This window comes from Cryptomeria japonica, chromosome 3, assembly GCF_030272615.1.
Source record: "Cryptomeria japonica chromosome 3, Sugi_1.0, whole genome shotgun sequence".
Lineage (NCBI taxonomy): Eukaryota > Viridiplantae > Streptophyta > Pinopsida > Cupressales > Cupressaceae > Cryptomeria > Cryptomeria japonica.
This window is the reverse complement of record NC_081407.1, coordinates 139,523,144-139,548,972: the sequence shown is the minus strand read 5'-3', so window position 1 is coordinate 139,548,972 and position 25,829 is coordinate 139,523,144. Positions and strand designations below refer to the sequence as shown.

General features: G+C 35.7%; 1 protein-coding gene across 6 annotated transcripts in view; it reads left to right on the top strand.

Annotated features, from left to right (window-relative positions):
* LOC131027336 (sister chromatid cohesion protein PDS5 homolog A) overlaps positions 1–25,829 on the top strand; it is a 188,996-nt gene that overhangs the window by 127,061 nt on the left and 36,106 nt on the right. For all 6 annotated transcript variants that reach the window (XR_009102483.2, XR_009102484.2, XM_057957361.2 and 3 more), the window contains 13 exons: positions 1,321–1,475; positions 1,582–1,708; positions 1,868–2,017; positions 2,137–2,196; positions 2,371–2,507; positions 2,686–2,803; positions 3,085–3,219; positions 3,387–3,577; positions 3,733–3,889; positions 4,348–4,491; positions 8,491–8,577; positions 8,709–11,357; positions 11,471–11,584. Coding sequence is in view for 4 of the 6 variants with exons in the window: in XM_057957361.2 (XP_057813344.1) it covers positions 1,321–1,475; positions 1,582–1,708; positions 1,868–2,017; positions 2,137–2,196; positions 2,371–2,507; positions 2,686–2,803; positions 3,085–3,219; positions 3,387–3,577; positions 3,733–3,889; positions 4,348–4,491; positions 8,491–8,577; positions 8,709–11,357; positions 11,471–11,584 (4,224 nt within the window). In the remaining 2 variants the exon portion in view is untranslated. The remainder of the gene's footprint in view (positions 1–1,320; positions 1,476–1,581; positions 1,709–1,867; positions 2,018–2,136; positions 2,197–2,370; positions 2,508–2,685; positions 2,804–3,084; positions 3,220–3,386; positions 3,578–3,732; positions 3,890–4,347; positions 4,492–8,490; positions 8,578–8,708; positions 11,358–11,470; positions 11,585–25,829) is intronic.

The window sequence follows — 25,829 nt, the reverse complement described above, 5'->3', positions numbered from 1 at the left end:
ATTTTCTTGTGTGTCAATGGCTGGTGCATATTCAGGTGTGAAATTTACTATTAAAGTTTTCTTGAAGCCTTTAAGATTGCATATTTTGTTGTCAAGCTTATTAACAAAGAGAAACTATTAAGTAAAAAAGATAAATGGTTATGTTCTAGTTTGACCTTACCTAGGATAGTAATGGATGGGATTGTTCTATGAGTTGTCTATGTAGGGTAGTATGATACATTTTTGCATTGTGAAAATGGCATTTCTTGCCAACTATGACTTAACTTGTATTAAGTAGTACAATGACTGTAGCATGCCAACTTTGCCTGTGGTAGTCCTTGTATACTAAATAAGTTGTCCAATGTATGAAACAAGATGATGCTTGATTGTGGCTTTGACAATGAAGATGTAGAGATATGCAATAGGGGATATGTCCTTTGTAGATTTTATGACCATGATTCATCGTTGGCCTATTACTTGCTTAGACTTTAGTTTGTTGGGGGTTTGGGAGCAACATCTAAATAGGGTCAAGGGGTGGAGCTTCTGCCACCAAGCCCAAATGAAGACCTTCAAAACAACAGCTATGTTCATGGAGTGCACCATATTTATATTTTTTTTGTAAATACTAGATGGGAATGTCATAAACCAAACAAGCATTGAAAGGTTGTACACTTTTTTTTAAACTAAAATGTTGGATTAATGTTGTACAATTGTATTTATTATCTTTTTTTAATTCCCCCCCCTTTCCCCCCTATCCTAGCCAATTTTGGCCTGCAGGATTCGCCGAGTTTGACGAGTCTTACAAACTCGATGAGTCTTGCAAGACTCGCCTAGACCCGGTTCTCAGGTCTTTGGGTCTTGTTTTACCTGGCTCACCCTTGGACTCACCGAGTTTGGGTGAGTCTTGTAACTATGGTTTAAACTGTTTATTTATTTACAAGGATGTTTCTTTGCGTTCCTTGTTCTTTAGGTGCCATTGTTGATTTCATTGTATGAATTATTTTCATTTTGAAACCTTCTATGGAAGCTTGTGCATCACATATAATAGATAAATATTTTGGAAGCTTGATTGGTGTATTTATTTTACAAATGCATTTTGTTTTGCTTGGAGATTCAGTTGTTTAATTATGGTGGTGCTTCAAGAGTGGTGATGTTTTGAGATTACTTTAAATGCTTATTATATCTTTCCAGGCCGGTATATGCCCTTGCTGACATCTAACTTGTTATGCTACTTCCTTCTGTCTTCTGAATGTACATTTCACCTTTAAAATGGACTTATATCTTTTTTGTGTCATGTTTTATCCATTGGTTTTTTGCATCTAATTTAACACTTTATCTCAGTTTTTTGCTGGAATTTTCCCTTCTACTATTGAGGGTTCAGAAAAAGATTTACTTCAGCTGCTTGAAAATGATGATGATCAAATTAAAGAGGGAGTTGTATGCATTCTGTCAAAGACAGGCAGGATTATCGACAAAAACATGTTTGAGATAAGTGGGTAAGTTAATACACATATTCCATTTTGCTTTTGATGTCTTGTTAACCAAGCTTTGAATATAACTTTAAATTATGGTTTTCTGTTCAAATGACTGGCTTGCATGCAGCTCAACAGATTTTCTGCTCAAAAACTTGTGCTTAGAGGATAGTACAAAGCAGGCAAAGGATGCAGAGAAAGCTATCACAGAAACAATTAGGGATTCTGGATTACATGCACTTTCTGCACTATACAAGGTGTTATGTGATAGATGTTTTCTCTTTATGCATCTTACATTTCTTAATATAGTTAAAAACTAGCTTCATGCTGTGATATATTTTCTAATTTTATTACATTTATTATCTACTTTGAAGATTGATTCTTGCTACTCAATTTATTAATTCATATTACTGCAGAGGCTTGTTGTTATGTTGGAGAATGGAGACCATTTACCAAAGGTATTGCAATTGCTGGGTTGCATTGCTCAGATTGCAATGCCAGTTTTTGAGACTGAAGAAGAGAGAATAATCCAGTTTATTTGTCGCAAACTTCTTCACAAAAGCAGCGTATGAGTTCAAAATATATTTTTTTTAATTTTTATTTTCTCATTTGTCTTTGTTTACACCATTTTTTGGAATTTAGCTCCAATGGTGCACTGAGAGTTTTTTTAACTTTTCTTTTCCAGAATCCGGCTGATCTTTGCAAAACAGAATGGGAAGACAGGAGTGAAATATGCTTTTTGAAGGTGCAATGACAAGAAAAATTACCTAGTCTCCATAATTTTTTTCCCCAAATATAAGCATTAGTTGTCTAGAGTTTTAATTTTCATTAGACTACTACTTTGATTTGTCTGTATCGTTTTCTGGATTCTTATTATGATGTGAAATAATTGTTTATATTCAAGTGTACTTTGTTGTAGTTATGCGGTATCAAAACACTTGTAAAAAGTTATCTACCTAACAAGGATGCACAATTAAGGAAAAGGATAAAAGCTTTGTTTGGAGTGCTTACAAGACTTATCAGTGCTGGTGAAATATCTGAAGATGTGAAGTCCAGGTGCATTGATCAAGACCATATTTGCTTTAATTTCATGTGTCAAACTTGAAAATGGAGTGGTTATATATAATTTTAACATTTGGATGCATAAATTTTAAGCTGATATTTGTTGAACATGATAATTCTTTAAATGACAATGGACTTTCTCATTGTTAAAAGATATGCTACTTTTTGGCAGCAAGGTTGACAAAGCTCATCTAAGGCTTGCTGCTGCGATAGCAGTTTTGCGGCTTTCCATGCAGTGGGATTCTTGTGTGTCTCCCCAGCTTTTTCATTTGACACTGCGAACTGCACAGGTTAGTGACTGTGCTTTAAGCATATTCTGTTATTTGTATGGCTTTCTGATATTGTTGGTTAATTTATATTTGTTCCTTATATTGGAATTGTCTTTTTGCTTGGTTTGATTGGGTCACTGTTGCATTGTTTGAGTGTTTTGACATCTTCTCCTATGTTGGATGGATTGAACTATGAAAGATTCATATTTAATTACAGAGGAGACTTTTGCATGTTGGATGAATTGTACTATCAAGCATTATATTTGATTAGTCTAAAGCATGCTTTTTTGTGCTTGTTGCAGGATGTTTGCCCTTATGTGAGGAAACAGTTTCTTGTTAAGGTGCATCAATACCTGAAAAACAAGAATCTTGAAAGTAAATATGCTTGTGCATTCATTCTCATAACACCAGTGGCAACTAAACATGAAATTTTAGAGGTATAATTTGAATTTCTTTCGACTATTTGCTCAAGATCTAAGCTTCCACATCTTGCATAATGCTTCTGTGATAAATCTAATATTGTTAAGACTGAAATGAGATCTCCATTGTGCTTATGCATGGATTCTATTCGTTTTATATTCTAAATATGGCTTTGTTTTTGCAGACTAGACAATACTTTGCTGAATTTATCAAGACAATTCATCAAGAGACTCAATTGAGTCAATTGTGTTCAAATTCATATGAAGATTCCCTGGCAAATATGTTGAGTTATTTGATCCACACTCTAGCACACCATCCTGATTTTCCAGTTTCTGACTATGGTCCAAGAGGAGAAGCATTTGAGCCATTTTATCAGTATGCTTTCTAAGCTTTTACTTTTCTATCTGCAACTTTTACTTGTATTTGTGGATAGATATATGTCGGTTATTCATTGAAGTAGCAAGGCTTAATCATTTCCCCTAGATTAATAGCCATTTTTGCTAGATACATTAATCCATATTATTTTGTAGGCAGCTGCACTTTTTTCTTTCAGTAGTACTGCAGCAAGATCAAAGCAGACAATGTGATCCAAAGGAAGTAAAGGAACTCAATAGCATTCCCTTATTCATGACAATCTTTCGAACCATTAAGATATTAGAAGACACAGTTGAGAAATCTAAGTCAGAGGCAAGCTTTCCTAATTTTTACTGTATATCAATTAATGCACTTTGTTCTATAGTAGAAAATATCTGGAAAAAATTGCATGTTATAATGAGTAATCATGGCTTGGACTGTTTGGTTATTAAATTTGAAGTGGGTTTCCAATTCATTTTTATAGACTCGGGCACAAATCTCGAGGCAAGAGAAAATTGCGAGTTTATCATAAATCACAACTCAATCCTGATTTGGCATGAAATTAAAAAAAATGCATTTATATATTTTTATGAAATTTCAGTATTTCTTAATTTCCTTGGTTTTCCCCTATTGATTGCTATCAATTGAATTTTTTTTTATGTTTTGGTTTGCCAAGCAATACTGAGGTTTTTTCTACTATGGTTCTAGTTACCTTGGGAATGGTTTCCAAATACTATCTGTGTTAATATAATCATTTGCTTACTCACTGATTGGTGGATTTCAACATGCAGAACCTTTATATCTTGTGTGACCTTGGCCTCTTGATTACGAAGGATTTGACAGATAAAGAGGGCAATGTTGGAAAATGTACAATGTCAGTATCATTTCCATCATACTACAGGACTTCAGAAGGGAGTGAAGACGTCCATTTAAAGGTTTTATTGCTTTATGTCCTAAATGTATCTAGTATTATTTAGTATTTTCTGTTTTCCTAGAACATGAATTGTGAATCTGTGAACATCACAGGACCTAGATTGAGATTATTCTAGGTTTATCCTTTAACCATAAAATTACCCTTGTATTTTGCCTCATAGGTCAAAATGTACATGCAGTGAGAATTAGGTATTGTAAGAAAAATAAATCCACATGAATGGTTTCATTGTATTTGGTACTCATTAGGTATTACGAGCAATTAAATTTCCATAGAAGAAAACTAATAAAGATACCTTAAACTGCCTAGGGAAAGCTAATAGTCTTCGGAGATGTATGAACTTGGAATTTTACATTCTCTCAAACTATAAAAATATGTGAAGGTTCTCACAACTATTCTCTTTGCCCCCAAAATATATTATTATCTTACCTATGACTTCAGGCTCCAATTATTGCAGCCAATGCTAGAGTCAGTTTTATTTGTTTGCAGTTCACTTTTTTCCAACCAATTCATTTTTGCTATAGTTTTGTCCTTTTTGTAAAGTTATGTCTAAAATTTCTTATGGGAAATGGTGGAATTTTGGTTTTTATTAATGGTTTCTCTTTAGGTCCATGATTTAGAAATAGGTGTTGTAAATAACTTTGTAGGCAGCTGTTGAATGTTTCAACTTTCTCCACATTACTCTCATCATCATGGAATGAAATACTTCAAAGATTACAATAGTTCATTGAAGACTCCATTGCTTGGTTATAAATCGAATTGTGTTACTGGAAAACGCATTTTTTTTTCCCTATACATTAATATATTTTCGTCTATCAATACAGCTTCTTGATCTAGAGAATTGGATTGGTTAATATTGGATTACTATGAAAACACTTTTTCTTTTGGGAAATAGCTTGATCAGAAGCTAATATCCTGAAGCTTAACTAATATATGCCAAATAACTTATAATATTTCTTGTGCTTCCAGTACCTTAAACAATAGCTCCTGTCTTATTCATATACAACAATGGATTTTTTTTGTCAGATCATATTAGAGATGTTTTCTCCTAAATTTCATAGAAGCATATATCTTTAATTTGTCAAGATTCCTCCTAATAAATCTTTTATCATTGCCTCTGCCATTATATTGCCTAAAATTTCTTGTGAGTACTTGAATTAATAAGGTCAATATGTTTATGCTGGTTTTTGGAACCTGACTTTTTGCATGATTTATCACATGATGAATCATGATTTCATTTATTTTTAAGAGTTTTTTTGGTGCGTAATTGCAACTTTTTTGTGCTTAAGTTGGAATTTTCAGAATAAATCTAGGTTTACGTTTTTAAAAAAAATTGCAACAGTTTTTACTTTTTTCTGATTTTTCTTTTAACCCTATCCTTAGTCCAATGTTTTCCCTGTTTTCCCTAATTTTATCTGGATAAATTAAAAATATCTGTCTTTTGGTTTGCGGAGAAATTCCCTAGAAAGATATATTCTTCAATGCTCCTAATTATATGCCAGATTTTTTTCCTAACAAAAGATGGCTTTTAGTTTCCCAAGATTTGATTTTTACTAGAAGTTTACAAATATAAATGCTGCTATACTTGAATTAAATTCAAATTGATAGAGAAATTAGTGTATTTAAGTTCTGTAATTATGGTTTCTTAATTTTTGGAAGTGAAATAATATTGTAGTTGCAACTTACATGAAACAAGATGAAATCAATAAGAAGCATCGACCACAATCATGGTTGACTCAAAAAATTTAGTCTAGAAATTCTTTTGTGGGGTTAAACTAGCTAGAAGTGGTAATATTTCAGCTTCCTTTCCTTTCTTTGGCCAAAACCAGTTACAAAGATCTCTTGACAGAGCATGTGCGACAATATTATGACACACTTGCACTTCCTTTATGTTCCCAAAGTAGTTTTGCACCTACAATCAACTGGACTCTCCTATACACTCCCTAAACACCGATTGCTTGCAATTGGGCTTATACCTTATATAAATGGAACTTGGGAGTGTCCTTTCCCACACTAAAGGATTCCAAAGCATCATATGATTGGAAGGCACATTATCTTTTTCTGGTATTTTTTCTTTTCATTTTTCGCCAGTAAAACTGTCACACATCCAGATGGAACCACCATGACATATTTGAAGTTGCCTTGTTAGTAAAGCAACGATTACAACTATCCTGTTGTATCCAACAATTTCTCCATTATGCAAATTGTTCCCTATTTTCTAATTTATTGATGTTTGAGTTCTAGTTGTTTGATGAACTAAATTGTTTTTTGGATCCTTAAGGATTATCCATCTCCTTTTCTAGAGGCTTCTGGTCTCACAAAATATTATGTGGTCTAGAAGATCTGGGGTCCATTCTCTCACTGGCTCCTCAAGGTATCCTTCCCTTGCCTTGGTGTCTTTCCCTTAATGCCAATCAGCTAAGACTCTTTTTTTCTCCTCTTCTCTTTGACTTATACTTTGACATCACACACTATTCCAACTCTCCTTGATTATCTAAGATCAAGTTTACAATAAAGACTAGTAGTTGTCTTCTTCTTCCTCCAACATGGATGGCTGATATATATGCAGATTCTCATAATATTCTATTGAGTATGCTGTTATGATTCAAAGTTGTTCAAGCCTGAATTCATTCCTGCTTCAACTTTGACAAATGGACCATATCATAGAGGTTTGAGCTTCATATCTTGTTCTTGATAGGGCTGGTCATGTCCATCATACTTGGCTCGAGAATTTTCCAACTGTTATTGTACTTTGAGATGGATTTGCTTAATCTTCAATAAGTTTCACTACCCTTGTCATTGCTGAGTCTAGTTCTACCCCTTATCTTTCTTGTCCCATGTTTTTGGATGTTTGCTGTTGTAGCCCCTTATTACTTGGACGATGGCCCTAATTATGATGACCCTTTGTCAATTTGTTTGAGGATTGAAGGTCAAGCTTCTTTTGAGCTTGGTATCCTTCTTGCTTTATAGGGTGGTCCAAAACCTTAAGAAAATATTGAATCCCTGTCTGCAACAACATATTTAGGAAAAATGAACTGCAACAAAAGATTAGAAAAGAATAATGAGGAGCTTCATGCGTTCTATTGTCTAATTTTATGGCTTTAAATCCATCATCTTGCTCAATTTGTGTAACACAACTTACAAGTTATCATCTCCATGCTTAGACATAGTCAAACCCCTCACAAAATCTACAAAGATGCTCCTTCATGGTCTAGTAGGCACATGTAGAGGCCTGTACAACCATTCTCCCCCACCCTCCCCCACCCTTAGGTTTGATAGTGAAACATAATTTACATCCTTTAGGGAATTTTGATGCCTCTTTTTGCATTTTGGCACAGTACACATATCTTTGCTAATTAGTGATGGTTACAACTTTGAACAACACTAAAGTGACTTGAAACTTTGGAACTAAGGTTGTTTGGAAAAAAACAGTTACAAAGATCTTTTGGTACAGTATGTATGATAACCTTCCTATTTACATCTTCCTCTCTGTACCAAAATATTTTAATTCCCAAAACAAACTGAGATTTCCATCACATTCTCTCAAATCTCATTGTTGTGATTATGCCTAATATAAAAAAGAACACCAGGAGTATTGTTTTTCGGCATTTCTCACTAAAAGATTCTCAAATTCCATAGAACAGAAAGAGACACTGTTTGTGTTGTTATTATGCTTTCTCATTTCTCACCAGCAAAACCACCACATTTGTCAAAACAAAACTGTCATGACACGTGGGAGATGTCCATACAATGAAGGAAACTGCCAAGCAACATGTGAAACTGACATGGCACATTCGAAACTTCCCATCTATTCTCAGTCCTGTTTGTGATGAAGTTCTGGTCATTTGATGAAGTAGAAATTATTATTTGGATCTTTCAAAATTCCTATGCAATGTTAGTGTTGTCATTAGTGCAAAAATGAACACGATGGTATTTTATGATTTTGTCTTATTGCACTTGTGCTGGTTTTTCTTAAAATTAATATTAGTTCTTATGATGTCAGGTTGATGGGAGCCATTTACCTCCCTGTCTTGTTGGAGATGACGTATTAAGACATTTCAAGTCTGCAACTCTATTCCCAGAGGCAGATGTCAGTATTTGAGACTTTTCCTATTGTTTAACAGTTTAACTTTCCCTTGATCTGTTTTTCTTAGGGCTTAATTATTGTGAATTAATCTTTAATGTTCTCTTTCTATGTGTTGTCAACCGAATCATGTTCAGAAGGACTGTGGTAATGCATATGAGAATGCCGCCAAATGTCAATATGGGAATAGCAAAGTACAATTTTTGAAGAATACCAGAAGGAAAGGAGCCAAACAAAGCAGAAATGATTGTATACCTGGTGAAACAATATGTCCAGAAATGCTTAAAGAACAGCTAGATTATAGTAGTGAAACACAGAAAAAATCAGTAGTTCTTTCTAAATTTAAGGATTATAAACAAATAAAAAATTCAGAATCTAAAAAGGATTTTGAGCAATTTAAGGAGCAACCAAAGAACAAAATACTTGAAATGGTACCCAGTAAATTCAAGTCAGCTGATGATAATGTTGTGATGTGTGTTGGAGAAGTGTCAGACATTCCTAAAAGGAGACGAGGCCGACCAAAGAAGGGGGTAGCAAATAAGGTTTCCCAAGGGAAAAGACAAATCGTTGTAGGTAAGGATAACAATGGGCTCAAAATATCTCAAGCTAAGCTAAGGCGAGAAACAATTGATGGATATAAAGAAGATGTCGAAAAAGGAACAGGATCACTAGATTCAAAGTTAGTAAGATCTGAAAGTGTACATAATGATCTTTCTAAAATAGCATTGTTGCATCAAAGCAGAACAGAAGGATGCTTTAAAAGCCTAGGGAAAAGATCCATTTCTGAAAGAAGAATAGTGTTATCAGATTTGACAACAGTGGAGTCTGAAAGATTATCACAGGGGATTCTGGGAGGAGAATTGGGACCTATGCAGCTGGTAGAACATATGGGTTCTGGACAGTCTTCAGCCAAGGATTCAAAGAAAAGGTTAATTTCCATTCAGGATAATAATGAAGTTGCAGAAGCACCGGTTTCTCCCAAAAGAAAACGAGATTGTTTGAGTAAAGTAACAACTGATTTGATCTCCGATGGTTCTAGACAAGGCTTGGCAGGAATGGATCCTAAAATGTTGAAGGTGTCTCAACCTAATCAAAAGCATGAAAGAAGCTCTGATTACAAATCAGATGTCCAAAGAAAAACAGAGTTACCTGATTCAAAATTATTTGCCTCTGAAACCACACAGTATTGTATTTCTGAAACAGCATTTATATCTCTCAATGTTTTGGATACCTATAAGATGAAACAAGATCAATATAATAAGGACTCATCAGAGTTGCCTTATTCGGACCAGCAGCAAGATCCATCAGAAAGTTTCTCAAAAGGTTTAGAGTCTCCCCATCACAGGCAAGGGGTTCCAAAAGAATTGGGCGAAAGATCCAATTCTAAAGGAAAAATCAAGTTACCAGATTTGAAAACAGTGAGTATTGAAAGAGTATTAGATGGATTCTTGGGCTCAGAGTTGAATCTCACCAATATGCAATTAAAAGAAATTAAAGGTTCTATGCATAAGTTGCCCAAAAGTATAAAGAGTAAACTGGATGCCAGTCACAAAAATAATTCAGAAAAAATGATAGCAAATGAAGGCAAGACAGCTGAGACTAATGTTATGACAGTCATTGCAGAAGCATTAGTCTCTTCAAAGAGAAAACGAGACCAGTTAAGTAAGAGGGCAGTAGTAGATTTTACCTCCCAAGACACCAGAGAAGGCTTGTCAGGGATGGATTCTAAGTCTTTAAAGCTCTCTCAACATAAGCAAGAGCATCAAAGAAGTTTAAGATGCAAAACAGATGTTGTAAAGAACAAAAAATTGGCACATTCAAAATTAGAAAACTCCAGAATTGCAGCAGATGATATTTCTCTTATAACATCAATACCAAATAGTGATGAGCAAATCGAAAGAGATAAATCGTCTTTGCAAAGATCATCAATGTGTCAAAATAAATTAAACTCAAAAATTTCTATGAATGCAAAGCACAAGGATGTGTGGAAAAGTTCAGAGGAAAGGCCTGGCCAATTTATAGTTGCCTGTCATAATAATGTTTCCAAAACCATGAGGTCGTTGAATAACTCGATATTAGAAAATGCACCTAGTGAAGTCAAATCAGTTGATGATAATATCATAATGTCTGTTGCAGAAGTCCAGTTCCCTCCTAAACGAAAACGAGGCCGACCACGAAAGAGGACAGAAGATTTAAGACATCTAGGAAATACACAAGGCCTCACAGGGAAGGATTCTAATGGACTGAGGACTTCTCAGCCCATGCAAAGTAACCAGAAAAGTTTGGTATACAACCCAGGTTTCCAAAAGGAAACAGAATTACCAGATTTGAAATTAGTAGCATCTGAGGTTAGCTATATATGCAAGACAAAAGAAGACCATTCAAGGGAAGAATTGACAGGGCTGCATTCTACAGATCAGGAGCAAGGTACACTAGAGAGGAGTCCCACTGGTTCAGGGCTTTCTCATTGCAGGCGAGGCCGACGAAAAGGTTCAGGCAAAAGATTCAATTTCAAAGGTAAAACTAAATCAGCAGACTTAAAAAAAGTAACAGCTCAAAGAGTTCTAGAAGAGATTTTAGAAGTAGAATTGGCTCCTAGCAATGGGAAGCCAAAAGAAAACAAAGGCTCAGAACAGATTTTAACAAAGGATTTGAAGAAGAGGTCAGGTGCCAGTCGTGATAAATCCTCAAAAACAATGGATATGTTTCAATTAGGAAGTCCAAAGGTTTCTACAAAATTTCAAAGTCCAAGTTCAAAGAGAAAAAATGTGTCCCTGAAAAAAGAGGTAATTTCACATGCATGACATTTGATGACAGATGTTGGTGATACAACCAATTTGATGGGTTTTTAATTTTGAAAAAATATTTTGTATATGCAATACTCATTTTTTACATACAGATACATAGAAATCAATTGAAGTCTGAAAAGAAGCGATTACAAAAGAATGAATACAATCTCAGCGGGGTTCCAAGAAAACATTTCAACAAGAAAAACACATCCAGAATTGAAGAGGTAATAACTTTTAGTATGCTCTATAAAATTTTAGTTTCCTGATCACAATATTGTTTGTGTTTGTAGGATGTATTATAGTTGTTTGAATGTGAATCTGCCATGCTAAATTTTCCACAACTCAGTCTGGTAGAGGCCTAAACATATCCTTTAGGCCTACCTCATATTGAATGCCTTAGATATGTTTTTTTTCTTAATGCATTTAGCTATCTTGCCATTTTCAAGCAGGGATATACCCTTGGAGCTTCATTTTCCATGTTAAAAATTGTGTATAGTAACATTTTTAAGGATTTTTTTATGGTGGTAAATGCTCATTTACTCTAGATGCTATGTGATTGAAACATCTTCCATAAGATCATTATAATTGTGGTAACCGTTTTACCCCAAGTAAATTTATTCAAATGAAAGGTAATTAATTTATTAACTTAATGTAAAGCTCTTATACAATATTAAATGCACTTAAAAGGTAATTTATTTACTAGAAATAATTTAATCTATTTTCCCATATTTTGAATAAAAATTAAAACATAGCAAATGGAATTGTGCAACAAAATATTAAATCAATAATCTTTAATAACATTAATCTGCAACAATAAATTAAGTAATTAACCAATAAAACAGTTATAACATTAACTGCAAATATTTATAAATTAACACATCTATCAAATATTCAAATGCTGCTATACGACACTCAAGGAGAATTCGCAAGTCCAGGCTCTCTATGGCAAGGAAGCACTCCTAAAGGAACCTGTTCTTACATGGAGTCACACATGCCTCATGGCATAAATACACAACACTGGCCAGGACACTCTTGGTGTACATTGTACCCTAATTTGGATACATGTTGTGTGCCCTTATCCAATGCTCAATGCCTAGCCAATGACCCTAATTTGTACAGCTTTGTGCCCTCTGATTCCTATATATCTTTCTCTGTGTCTGTTCTTTCCTCTAATTTAATTTATGAATTTTAATAATACCCCAAGGGTGGTTTGAAAAGTCACACATTTTTATAACAAGAATAATGTTTGTTAATTACTTCCATTTATATATTCTTTTATTACAAATTTATTTCACGAGAAAAAGTCTCGTAACAATTCTCCCCCTATAATTTTTAGCTATTGTCCTCAAAAGCTCATAGAGTCTCTACATCCAAAACACACAAAACTTTCTTAGTTAAACAAATGTGGATATTTGTTCTAATAAAATTAGCTTTTTCCCAAGTAGCACTATCAATACTTCAATGACTCCATTTAATCCTAACTTTATCTATAATTCTATTTCTCAAAGTTCTAGATCTCTTTTCAATTTTAAATTCACAAGAGGGCTTAAATAGATATATTTTCCCAATCAATAACATGATCTGCACTATACTTATATTTCTTAAGTAAGTTTACATGAAACAGATTATGAATTTGTAATTTGAGGTGGCAAAGCAAGTCTATCGGCAACATCACCTAGCTTTTCTAAAATTTCAAAAGGTCCACAAAAACGAGGAGCTAATTTGTGAATATCTACCAAATTTTAATGAACTCCTTTTGGGTTTGACTATAAGAAAGATTTGATCTCCAACATGAAAATGTCGGATGGATCTTTTGGAATCAGCCCAACTTTTGTATCAATCCTAGGCAGCCTTCATGTTTTGTTTGGCTTTGTTAATAATGGCACACATTTCTATCAGGTTTTCATTTTCATACCAAATCTTATGGATAGGGACAAACCAAGAGATAGGTGTATTACAATTTCAACCATACACGACTTTAAAAGGTGATATTTTATTGGTTGAATGATATTCTTGATTATAGGTGAACTCAACCAAATGTAAGTCATCTTCCCATGATTCAAGCTTATCCATGGTATACATTCATAACATATCTTCTAAGATTCTATTAATTTGTTTAGTTTGTCCATCATATTCAAGATGATATGGAGGACTGAAGCTTAAATTAGCACCAAGTTCAAAAAAAAGATTTTTCCAAAAAGCTGATGTAAATCTAGGGTCTCTATCTGTAATATTCCCACAATTTTTTTTTTGATTTTTAAAGCGATATCACAGCCACACCAATCACCCGTTAGGGTTAGAATAATGAAATCCAAACAACTGAAAGGAACCCTACACCTTTTGATCACCGAGAGCCCAGACTGGGAGGGTGAGGGCATACGGTAGCAGGGGATCGTTAGTGATAATCTGCTGAAATGCAGAATACAATAATGGGCGGCGAGCCAGCCCCTTCCGCTTATCCAACGGGAAAGCAAGGAACTTGGCGGTAAACCAGCCAAGAGATCAGTACTCCAAACACAAATCACTCTACTGCAATATTTATGTGGGAGGACTGAACACACCAAACAAGCTTAACTCGACCGCTTATGCAGCGGGAGGATCATTACAAAAAATATCACTCAACCGCTTATGCAGCGGGAGGACATAATATCAGATATAAGCAGCAAGCCAGCCTCTTCCACTTTTCAGTGGGATATGGAGAATACAATTCAGAAACGGTTAGGAGTACTACTACTTAACCTTACAATAGAGAGGAAAGATAGAGTAGAAGTATAATGCTGATCACATGAGATAACTATCATCAAACGAACTCAACACCAACTTCCTAAAATCTGATATAAAAGACAGCAGGCTGGAAATGCATAACCAGCAACACATAAACTCACTAAAATGCTTCCAACTCACTCCACACACCCCACAACACACCCAAACTGACACTAGACACCAAGCGACTAAGAACACACTGAAAAAGAGTTACCAAACACCTCAAAACACCTTGCACGTATCCCAAAGCACTCCCAAAACCCACGCCTAAGCTAGAAAAGTTCGATTTGCATTATAAAATCTAAGACTCCGAATAAGGGGCTGCAAACTTACAACATATATCGCCAATAGCATAGAAATGGTTTGAGCCAGTACCCAAAATGATAAGAAGCTCAGGCAGGGAGGTATGATCAAAACTTTGCTTCAGCCACAGGGGAACAACAAATCTGGAAAATTACAGCAGCAAACCAACTCTCCAAAACCACACACACAATCCACTAGAACACCACGCAATCCACACAAACGAATCTCAGCTAGGAGTGATGTCTCACACTCGAAACTGCAATGGATAATCTAGGAGGTTTTCACTCTAAGAAGTCTGGAATCATTCCGACAGCATAACATTATAATTTCTTTGGATCATCAAATGAGAGCCCAAGCACTTGTATAAATAAGTTTCCAAGACTGAAATTCAAATTCAAATGCCACCAAATTCCCCCTCAAATTTGCATTTCATTTCAAGTGGTGGAACCAAGTATGGCACCTCCTTCCTTAGTCAAAAATCGCGCCTAGGAGTGAGGACCACGACTTTGGCATAAAATCTTTGTCAAATATAAAATAAAGTCTCCTTTCATTTTTGGCACCCCCCTTCAATTCACCAAATAATTCGCCTAGGCAGACTTAGGAAGAAAATCACATTATGCACAATTCCCAATATCATTAATTAGTAATAAAATAATTAAATATTAAACCTTAGGATAAGGAAATAATATTTAATTAAATAACTTATAACTCTAATATTGATTATCACAAAAATCAAGGATGAAGCTAAGCAATGAAAACCACTGAACTGTGCTGGATTGGGACCATATCCAAGACTGCCAAAAATAGAAATGCCCAAATTGCCACTTACTAAAAATAGTAAGTCATGAAATACTGCTTCGACAATCAGGATCTTCACATCCAGAGAAAGGGCTTGGAAAGCTCAGTAAAATTGCACCATCCCGACAGCCAAACCCTAACTTACTAAAAATAGTAAGTTCACATTTCACCAAAGAGTCAATTGCATGTTATGCCACACTGGAGTTCATGGAAAACCTAGAAGGAAACTACAAGCAAAACTGAAGAATTCCCTCCTGACTAACCCTGACAAGCTTGAGCAGAATTCCACAAAGGATGGAAACCCTAATTCTCCTTTCCACATAGCCTACGAGTCTCTGGAATAGGCCAATGGACCACTAAATGCATCAACACTAAGAAGGGGACATTACACTATCTGAAACAATGTTCTCTAGAAGACCATGTAATCTAACAATCTCCTTGACAAATATGTGGGCAATGTCGGAAGCAGATGATTTTATCTTGAGAGTAGGAAATGTGCCATTTCAGTTAATCGATCTACTACTATGAAGATAGAATCATGACCATTTCGTGTTTGAGGCAATCCAATGATAAAGTCCATGCTGATTAACTACCATTTCCAATTTGGGATCGACAAGGGTTGTAAGAGGCTAGGAGGTTTACATTGTTCAACTTTTACCTTTTGGCAAGTTAAACATTGTTTAACATTGGTATGAACCTCTATCTTCATTTGAGGCCAAAAGTAGTTTCTCTTGATTGAGAAATAGGTTTTTTGGAATCTACGGTTTCTTGCTATAGGTATATCACGAGTCTTTCAATATTTGTGATTTAAGGTCAAGTATATTGGACCACTAAGAGGGGGGTTGAATCAGTGGTAATCAAAAAAGTTTAACTCTTCTAAAAGATCTAAGCTTTAATAACAAAAACCAATAAACTATGAGCAGAGTTATTAAACTAATCAACACACACACATAAGAGGCAAACCCATAACACAAGATATACAAGGGAAACCCATGGTGGGAAAAACCTCGGTGAAAAATGCTGCTTGAGTCTACTGCTCCAATCCAACCTCACAAGTAAAATTGATTACAATGTTTAGGGCACCGACCCAAGGAGCTGCAACCCCTGAAGTTTATGGGCACCAACCCAAAGGAGCACCAACCCCTAGCTTTATGAGCACTAACTCAAAGGAGCGCCTACCCCTTGCTTTGAGCACCCACTTAGAGAATTACAATGAACATGTATTTAAAAACAAATTATGCACCTTATTGTTCTGCTCTTGAGATTGACTTGACTCTTTTCAGCTCTCGGATCTTAGGTCTCAATCTCAGCTTTCTGCTTTCTGTCTATGCTTGCTCTTATTCTTTTCTTTCTGTCTCTTCTCTCCTCTCAGCTCTCTAATTTCTGCCTCTGTATATTTCTGTCTGCTCACTACTCTCAACTTTTTCTCTACACCTCCATACAGCTGCTAAAAACCACCTTTTCCTACTAACAGCTAAATGCAATACACTGTTTTGGTCACCAACACTATTCTATCTTTTCCAGCTCACCAGCCTCATCTACAACAACCCTGTTCTTATCACAACTGTCCAAACTTATAAACCGCCTCTCATTCGGTCCTCATATTTTCCCTCCAAAAATTCAATTTGAAAACATTCTAAAAAGATCATAGCTACATGCTTATCGGATTTTGTCTTCTGTTCATAGCTGTCAGCATTAATTGCATCTTTCTGCCTTTTGCTTGTCTCTATGTTTGAATTGCTATATTTAGCAATCAATCTGCCTGTCAGACTTGATATCCAGCAATCTCTATCTTTTTGACAGATCTTCCTGAAAATCCTCTCGAGCCACACACTTGTCTATAATAGATTCGCCATTAATGCATTCTCCATCCTCCTGCACTGGTTTGCTCGGCAACTGCCTCATTTGAATGCACAAACTCCGTAATCACCAACTTCTGCATATGTGATTCGTCCTTCGACCACCTGGAAGCCACTTGTCTTAATAAGAATCGTCCAGGTCGCTCAGAGTACATTGGCCAACTGCCACGTAGATCCCTGTGTTTATCGGCTTCACTGTGTCCTCAAAATCTCCTCATGAGTCGTCCAGATCATCAAGTCAACCTAAGTCCATCTCCACATGGACCACATGTATATCGGCATGCACTAGAAAGGATAAAACCATGTCTGTTGGTCGATTTCTGCAGTTGGACCTATCTCGCTAAGACTTCGAGTGCATCACAGCGAAAATGAAGCTTATCGCTATAGCTCCCACTAGCTAAAAAGAGGCGATTATAGTTATACCGATAGACCAACTTACACCAAAAGGAATCCTTGTCGTCAAGACAATTTTGTCATCATACCGAAGTGGAGGTATTTCAGTGTAGCAACAAAGAGTGGCCAAAGGGAAGAGAGGTCTTGCCGAAAGGCAAGGTCTTGGCGAAAAACCTTTTTGCCGCCACACAATACAAGGGCCCCACACAACCACATCATCTGCACACCAGGACCAATGAATATCTTCCACCCGGATCCCAAGAGCATTCTGAAAAGTGGGTCCTGCACGAACACATAATCACCTATGAGGACAAATCAACACGTCCCAAAAAGATTCCCCGAAATGCATCATGTCGTGGTTTGGCGGGGAGACTGACAGTTATTATTTTCCTTTTTATTTCTTTTTGTCACCTTCAAAACAGATGGTCGAGATCATCACGCGATTGCATGATTAAATGAACTTGCACAAGGAGGTTAATGCCGCAATAACACCATGAGCCCCACATAAATGGGCCACATCTTTGACTAGATCAACAACTTTCATAGGCGCGCGATTGCACGATTAAAACAAGGAGCTAGTTAAGGCTAACTCCGCTACCCCGCCTTCCTACTTGGCACTTGGGTCCCCCAAGAATATGACACCACCAACATGGACCATTCAACTGCCGCCAATTGGATGCCTTTACCTCTTCACGTGGTCAATCGTATATTGATGTGACAGATTACGTGTCACATCCAAACTTTTAGCCTTTCACCGTGGGCCCCATTCGAACACTTCATCTACTCGGACCAATAAATGCAAGCCAACTGGACATCTACAGAAACATAGGCTAAGTGGGCCTGACTATTGGAGGTCGGAGATCGGCTTGAAATCAAAAGTAAAAACAAGGACTTCAACATTTCAATTAGGATGCGATCACTCGACAAGAGGTTTCTCACCGTAGAGCCCACACACACTAACACAACTCGAGAGAACATATCCGCAGCTACCGCATGGCATCAACAAGCACAAAGAAGACTGGGCCTGTACTCTTACGGCTTGATATGAAGGATCCAACAAATAACTGACATGTGAGTAGATGAGCAGTTGCCAATAGGAGAAGTGGGCTTGACTGTCAGAGATCGGAGGTCAGCCGAAAATAAGAACCAATGAGTGGCACTTCTACTTTTTCAACAAGCAGTGATCAAGCGACAGGCCGATAAAAGGTTTGACTAGGCCCGACACAAATAAATCACGACGCACTAAATGGAGACCAATTTTCTTCAATTTGACGATTTGGGTTAATGTGCAATTGCGTGATTAGATGATCCTACAAAAAGAAGTTAACCCCATAGCAATTTCACACTGAACCAAAACCCATGTCGGCCAAACCAAACGCCCATCACACCGAAAAGGGACTCTATCGACATAGCACATAAAGGCCAATAAGAAAGGAAAATGATCTTGACAAACTGCCTGATTACACCGAAATGCATTGTGTCGCCAAAACACGATTACTGTCACACCGAAGGAGGATATTGGTATAACTCCAAAGAGTCGTGAAGAGATAAAAGGGGTCTTGCCGATAGATAGGGTTACACCGAAAACTGCCAACCTTATGCATTTTCAACATTTTTCTCTCTGTAACAGGGATTAACCAGACCCGATGGATCCAAACACACATGAGGCCGATGTAGAACATGATGCCAACTCTGAAAAACATGAATTTAACCCATTTATACATCTGCAACCTTCAACTACACTTTGTGATGCTCTATGTGGCACATATCATCTTTGCATCTTCATCAACTCAGCCCTGCACACACACATGTTGACATCAATGACAACTTCAATGCCAACACTTGGTAGTGGAAAGAAACTTTTCTTCCATGATCCTTTATATTGAAGTTGGGCATTTTATGCATTTCAAATTTGGGTGCCTAAGTACTCTTGCCTATTTTGGTTCTTGGGAAAGTTATGGAAGTTTCTAATTTGATTGGTTGAGATCTAGGTGACCATGTGCAGTTCTAGTGGTGCAATTAAAGCAATTTTCTAAGTTTATGGACAGCTTCCTTATCTTGAAGTGGGATTTTGGAGGTGGTTTCCAACTCATGGTTTTGGAAAACAATGGTTGTTTTCCTTGCATTACATCTCTATAAATTGGGAGACGGAGTTAGCAATAGAAGATTTTTGGTAGGTTGAAGTTTGAGGAGCTGATTTGGAAAGAAAAATCAGATTTGAAGTTGGAAGACTTCCTTGCAGTTCTCTCTTGCATTTGTTGTTGATTTTATATCCGATTTCAGATTTATGTTTGTTGCCTATGAGGCTGAAAATATTGTAATTTTGGAACAGCATTGTATTTTCATTTTAGGAAATTCAATGAAACCCAAGAATCAGGTCTTACATTTCTTGTAATTTCATTGTTGTTTTTGTGAGTTGCTTTACATTAGGAGAGTCCCCTACATCACAACTTCATCTAGTGATGAGAGATATTATTATGTTGAGATTCAGTATATTCTAGATAAGCTAGATAAGCATAGTATGGGGTTTGATGGCATAGCTCTAGGATTACTACTTGAAAGAGAATTTCAACCCATTACAAAGCTTGGAATAAGTTCCAAGTCGATGATTCCTATGAGGAGATAAAGAATGAAATTAAAATGATCTCTTAGACATGGGACACATCAATCTGAGTTCTACCCTCCTTGTTTCTTTTGTGGTTTTGATTAAGAAGGATGGCTCAATGAGGATGTGCTTGTTTGATTGTATTTTGAAAGAAAATTGCCATAAATGGGCCTTAATATCAACGGGACATTTGGCAAAATTTTTGAACAACTTGGAAGGGCAATTGAATTGGGAATCACTCTTGATTGAACTAGCTTTGTGCAAAACAATTTCACCCTAAATTGTTTCACTAGAAATCCTTTTTCTTGAAACTACCTATGTGGTAGCTCAACCCCTATATTAGGGTAAATTCAACAAGAATTTAACATCAACTCCAGATTTTTCTAACCAAGAGTACTTTCATGAAAATCTAAAAATATCCTTTTGTAGAGCGTGGAGTCTAGAATCAATTTTTTTAATATTTTGATTAGTCTTATTATGGTTTTTAAGAAGTTATCTCAATTAAGTTATAACAATCAAACATGAAGTAGATTAGAATTTTTAAAAAAGTATATTAAAATATGTTTATTTTTTTTGTAAAATATACGATACTGTAAGAAATCGGGATCTTAGGATACTAATCATTATAAAAAAAAGAAAAAAAAAAGAAATAGACAAGCATAGATTTGACATTCCACAAGATATACATGGGGAACACCCTTTTGAGTAGAAAACCTTGTAAAGCATCATTTTATTAAAGCACTTACAAAAACAGTCTATTATAACATAGGCTGAACTTGGGGACACTCCTCTACATACTTCCACATGGCCAATAATACCCCTTGTGTACAGTGATATAATTCACTATAAATCGCCAAATTCGTGTTAGTTTTTGTGTCTCAGACCAGCAATCAGACTTTAAGTATTTAATTTCAGATTAACATTAAGTAAATGATAAGCAAGTAAACGAAAGAAAGAAAACAAGTGCACAAGAGACCAACTCAATTACCCTCGGAAAACCTCCAAGGAGGAAAAACCCAGCACTAAAGACCCACAAGTCTGATTATGTATTCAATTCTGAATTGCAACAATACAATACTCAGCTCAAATCATGTGACTCAGATCTGGGATCTTCAAACTGCACACTTGAATGAATCAGATCTGCCCCTTTTAATACACCAGGTCTGCACTTTAATGCACCATCTAACAGCAATAAGGAGCACCAAATTCGCTATATCTTCCTTGGATAAATTCGTCAAGTTCACTGATTATTTTCACACACCAAGAGGCAGATGAATTTCACTAAGAGCATGAATGATTGATTGTCTTTAAACTTACAAATAGCCTTTATTTATATGGTGCATATACCCTTTTATGCCGGCTTATTTAAGTATATATTTTGGCACCAATTTGATTTAGGTCTTTATGAGTGTGGCGTGTTCATTATAGGGCTGGCCCTATTTAGGAACACGCTATCTTCTTTGGCGTGAAGGGTCCAGCTCTACATGTTACCCTTTGGCAAAAGGGCCCAGTCCTTTAGGGATTCGGATGTTGCCTTAGGCAATCCGAATCCCCCTTTTTCTTAGCCTAGTTACAAACAACAATTCGTACACTCTCAAATTAGAGAGAACATCCTTAAATACAAGAAAAGGGGTGGCAAAGTAACTAAATGGGTATTATAACATAGATTGATCCTTTCCATGAGAGATATTGTTGAGATAATCTCAATCATTTCATTTGTGTGACTCCAAGCTTCTAGCTTAGGGCTGTCCAAATTAATCATGTCTTCATTTTTGGAATCATCATGCCCTTCTACTGAACTTCTAAAAGAACAATCTATTTATCTCCCTGTTCCATTTTTTCTTGCAACTTGTTTTCCTCAAATTCATTTTTATCAATGTTAGACTTAAATAAATGGTTTTTAGAATTTGAATTGATATCTTAACCAAAATATTTTTACCTTCCATTCGATGGATGCAATCTTTTTGTTTGTCTTTCTTGTGTGGCTCAAAGATGTTTTGAATCTCAAATTTCATCTATTCTTCTTTATTTTTGGTATTTGCAACCTTTTCAATCTTAAATCCTTAATTTCTTCTTCTCATGAAGTAATCATTAAATGATACTTCAATTTTTTCCTTTGAAAGGTACTCCCCAAAAGCTTTGAAAACCACTCCTTCAGGTAAATTTTTTTTGGTGAGCCTTGTATATTCATAAAAAGTGAGGGCTGCCATTGAAATTATACATTTCATAAAATATTCATCAAACCATCCTGATATTTTAGAGACGAACTTTATTTTTCAAACTCTCAAAAAGGATTTGTAGAACCCTTCCATAATTTACAATTGAGAACCCCACAAGCTAGCAAGATGTTAGCTCTGATACCACTATAATAACCCTTGCAATTAATTTATATCTGATTTGGGAAATGATTCAAACCCACCAGAATGCATTCACAGAATCGTCACGAGATGGAGATAAGCGGACATGAACCACTGACATCCACCACAAGCTCAACCACTGACTATTTGACCCTCTTGGTTAAGTCTGCCATAGAAGGTAAACAATCGACAATAGCCTTCCCCCCAAACACAACTCACAATTTTCATTGTATTGTGCTCTCCAAAGAGCAACTCCTCCCAAAAGAAAAAGTTGTTTACCTAGGAATTATTGAAATTCTAAAGAATTCAAACTCCGGAAGAACCAGGAACAATGAATAACCATGTATTTACTGTCATATAATGGATTCAAACAACAAATAACATTTGCAACAACTTCTGCAATAATATTTACAAACTGGGAGCAAATGGTGCCAATAGGCACAACCAAAACAACATAGTTTTCAATGAAACTTCACCACACTTGGAGAAACTGTTTGGAATAACAAAATATCTGTTCTAAACATATAATAACAGCAAAATACATCCTCTTTTTTGTTATAAAGCTACAGTAAAATATGGAGCACAAACCCTCAACTATTCATCACAATGATAACCCGTGAAATGAGATTATTTAATGGTAATCCTTGACTCCTGTCTTAGATCACCTATTAATCCTCTAACTCCTGTCCTTAAATCACCTGGAAACCTTCAAACTCCCTTTCCATAGTCTCCTTCTCCACTGGTTTATCAGCCACTAAAGGAACAAGCCAAAGCTTAGCAAAATCTGCACCAAGAATCATGAAACTTGGACCCAAAACCAAGCATATATGAAACCAATTTTGAAAACCAAATTGGGCACCAAAATCCAACTACTCAAAATGGAGGAAACTCGCATGAAATGGAAATAGTAATTCTATGGCAATTACTATAAAGCCACTAAATGTGAAAGATGCCCAAGGTTGCCAAGGAAACTTTCCAAAAACCAATCCTCTATTAGCCAACTTGCCAAAAACAACAATATGTTGCCAAAAAGAAGTTACTAATTTAACATTGTTTGTTGTGAGAAATTTGAATTTGAAACAACAAACAAATATTAAATTAATAGTATTTCCCAAATTGTCATGTGATCCCAATTTACTGAATTGGGACAGTTGGGCTTATTATTTTCAGCAAAATGCTATTTTTAGAATATTTTGAAAAGGGGACATGACAAATAGTGAAAGATAAGACTTTTATTTTGTTGTTCGATAGCTTGATGTTGTTTGAAATAGCAATTATATAGCTTCATTCTTGATCCTTGTGTAATGTCCTGTTATTTAATAACTTATAGATAGACAATTAACTTGCATAGATGAATTGCAAGAGACTTATTTCCTCAATTGACCAATAATACTTATAACATAAGATGAACAATGTTAGAATACAACAGGTTACACTTGTAATTTGATTGATAATAATAATACAATATAATGATTATTATCACCGAATGCAAATCAATAATGATAAGATTATCTCTGCTGTCTCTAATATGAATGATTGACAAATATGCAAGGACGATCTTACTATCAATATATGTCACTGCTAAATGATATTAGCTTTCTCTGATATGACAATGGAGAGTATGCTATGTTGGTAGCTGTCTTTGTTATGACAGTGAGAAGTATGCTATAACATATGTGTTCCTATCGCTTGTAGCGATGGATGATCTACTGTTCCTTTTGCTGTTTCTGATTTACCATTATGAATATGCAGAAGATAAGATATCGCTTAGAGCGATGTAGTGCTGTTTCAGATTGGAAGATGTATGCTTGCAACAATGGTAGATGATGTTGTTTCTGATTGTTACTTGAACCACATGCGATACTGGTGTTGTTTCTGATATATGCCTCTAATCGGATTATGCATACGATAATGGGCCTTTGGCCTTTGCTCTTATGAGCGATCCAATACTGGACAATAAAACAAGAAATATAATTCTCCATACCATGAGAAGACAAATCGAATGTCTACATATACCTGCATTTAAGAGATGAAGAGGCATGAGAAATGATACTTCTCTTTATTTAATGCCAATACTTCACTAATGATTATCTCATAATCGTGGTTATCACTTAACATAATTGTTAATCGGCTTGTAATGTCCCCAACTCCGCAATCTAAAGAAAACATATAAACAATGAATTTCAACGATTGATTCTTGGGTATGAATGATTTATCTAGAGTGTAATTAGCCAAATTCACTTAAGTCATTTGTTATCAATAAGTCAATCCCCATATTTGGTTCCTAATGAGATCAAGAGGACTAGCTACCATAGGATGCCCGTAGCGCTTATCAGGCCCAAGGGCAGTACACTCCCCCTTGGCCCAACTGCCAGTAGACCTTTAGTCAACTGCAGTGGGTGGCCTACCTGACAGAGGCCTAGTTCCTGCTATCCCTGTTGCTTAATTCCTCATCTATCTCACCAGGTTTGGATATGCAATTGCCTTATTCATCATCTTGGTAATATCTTAGTTCCTTCCTACTTGTCCTTAATTGAATAATGCTATTTATTCCCCAAATTATAGTTGTAATCTGCTTATTAATTTAGCACATGTAGATGTATTCATATTGTATACCCATATATATATATATATGTTAATAGATTATATTTGTTTCCATTATATAATTTCCATTTATGTAAAAAATGTATTTTAGCCACATCTAAGTATATGTAATTATATTGAATTAACAGCTACATAAATTTATGCACCTATGAATTAAATATTTACCTATCTATAAGTATGAAACCTCACTGATTTATCAAAATATTACTGCAGATTTAAATAAGTGCGGTAAGTGTCTTACCTGTGTCTCCTGCCGCTTCTTTCCTTTATCCCTTTCCCATGCGCTTCCTTCCTTTCCCCTCTTCCCCACGCGCTATGCCTTTAATACCATCGGGGGGTTGGGGTGGACCCAGCCATGGGTCGTGACTGTTGAGGGAGGAGTGAACGGGGGTGACTGTTGGAGTCACCGCACCCTGGCCCACCCGAAACTTCTTTCGGTGCCTTTCAAGTTATACGCACCGCATCACATACAATGTGATTGCTGGGTGCAACACCCTCGGTAAAGTTTAGCGCTTATTTAAAATGCATTATAAATATTTTATTTATGTATATTGATATGGGGTCTATTTAATGTTATCGTATAGTCATAAGATCTCATTACTTAATCATAATGTTTATAATGCATTAAGTTTTTTATATTGTATATTTATATTTATTTAGTAACACATTATATGCACCAATAATTATATTCAATTAACAACATTTTATGGTAAAGTTAAATTAAGAGTTAATAATAATTAAAACATGATCATCGATTAAATAATGGAAGGTATAAATGTTATCTCTA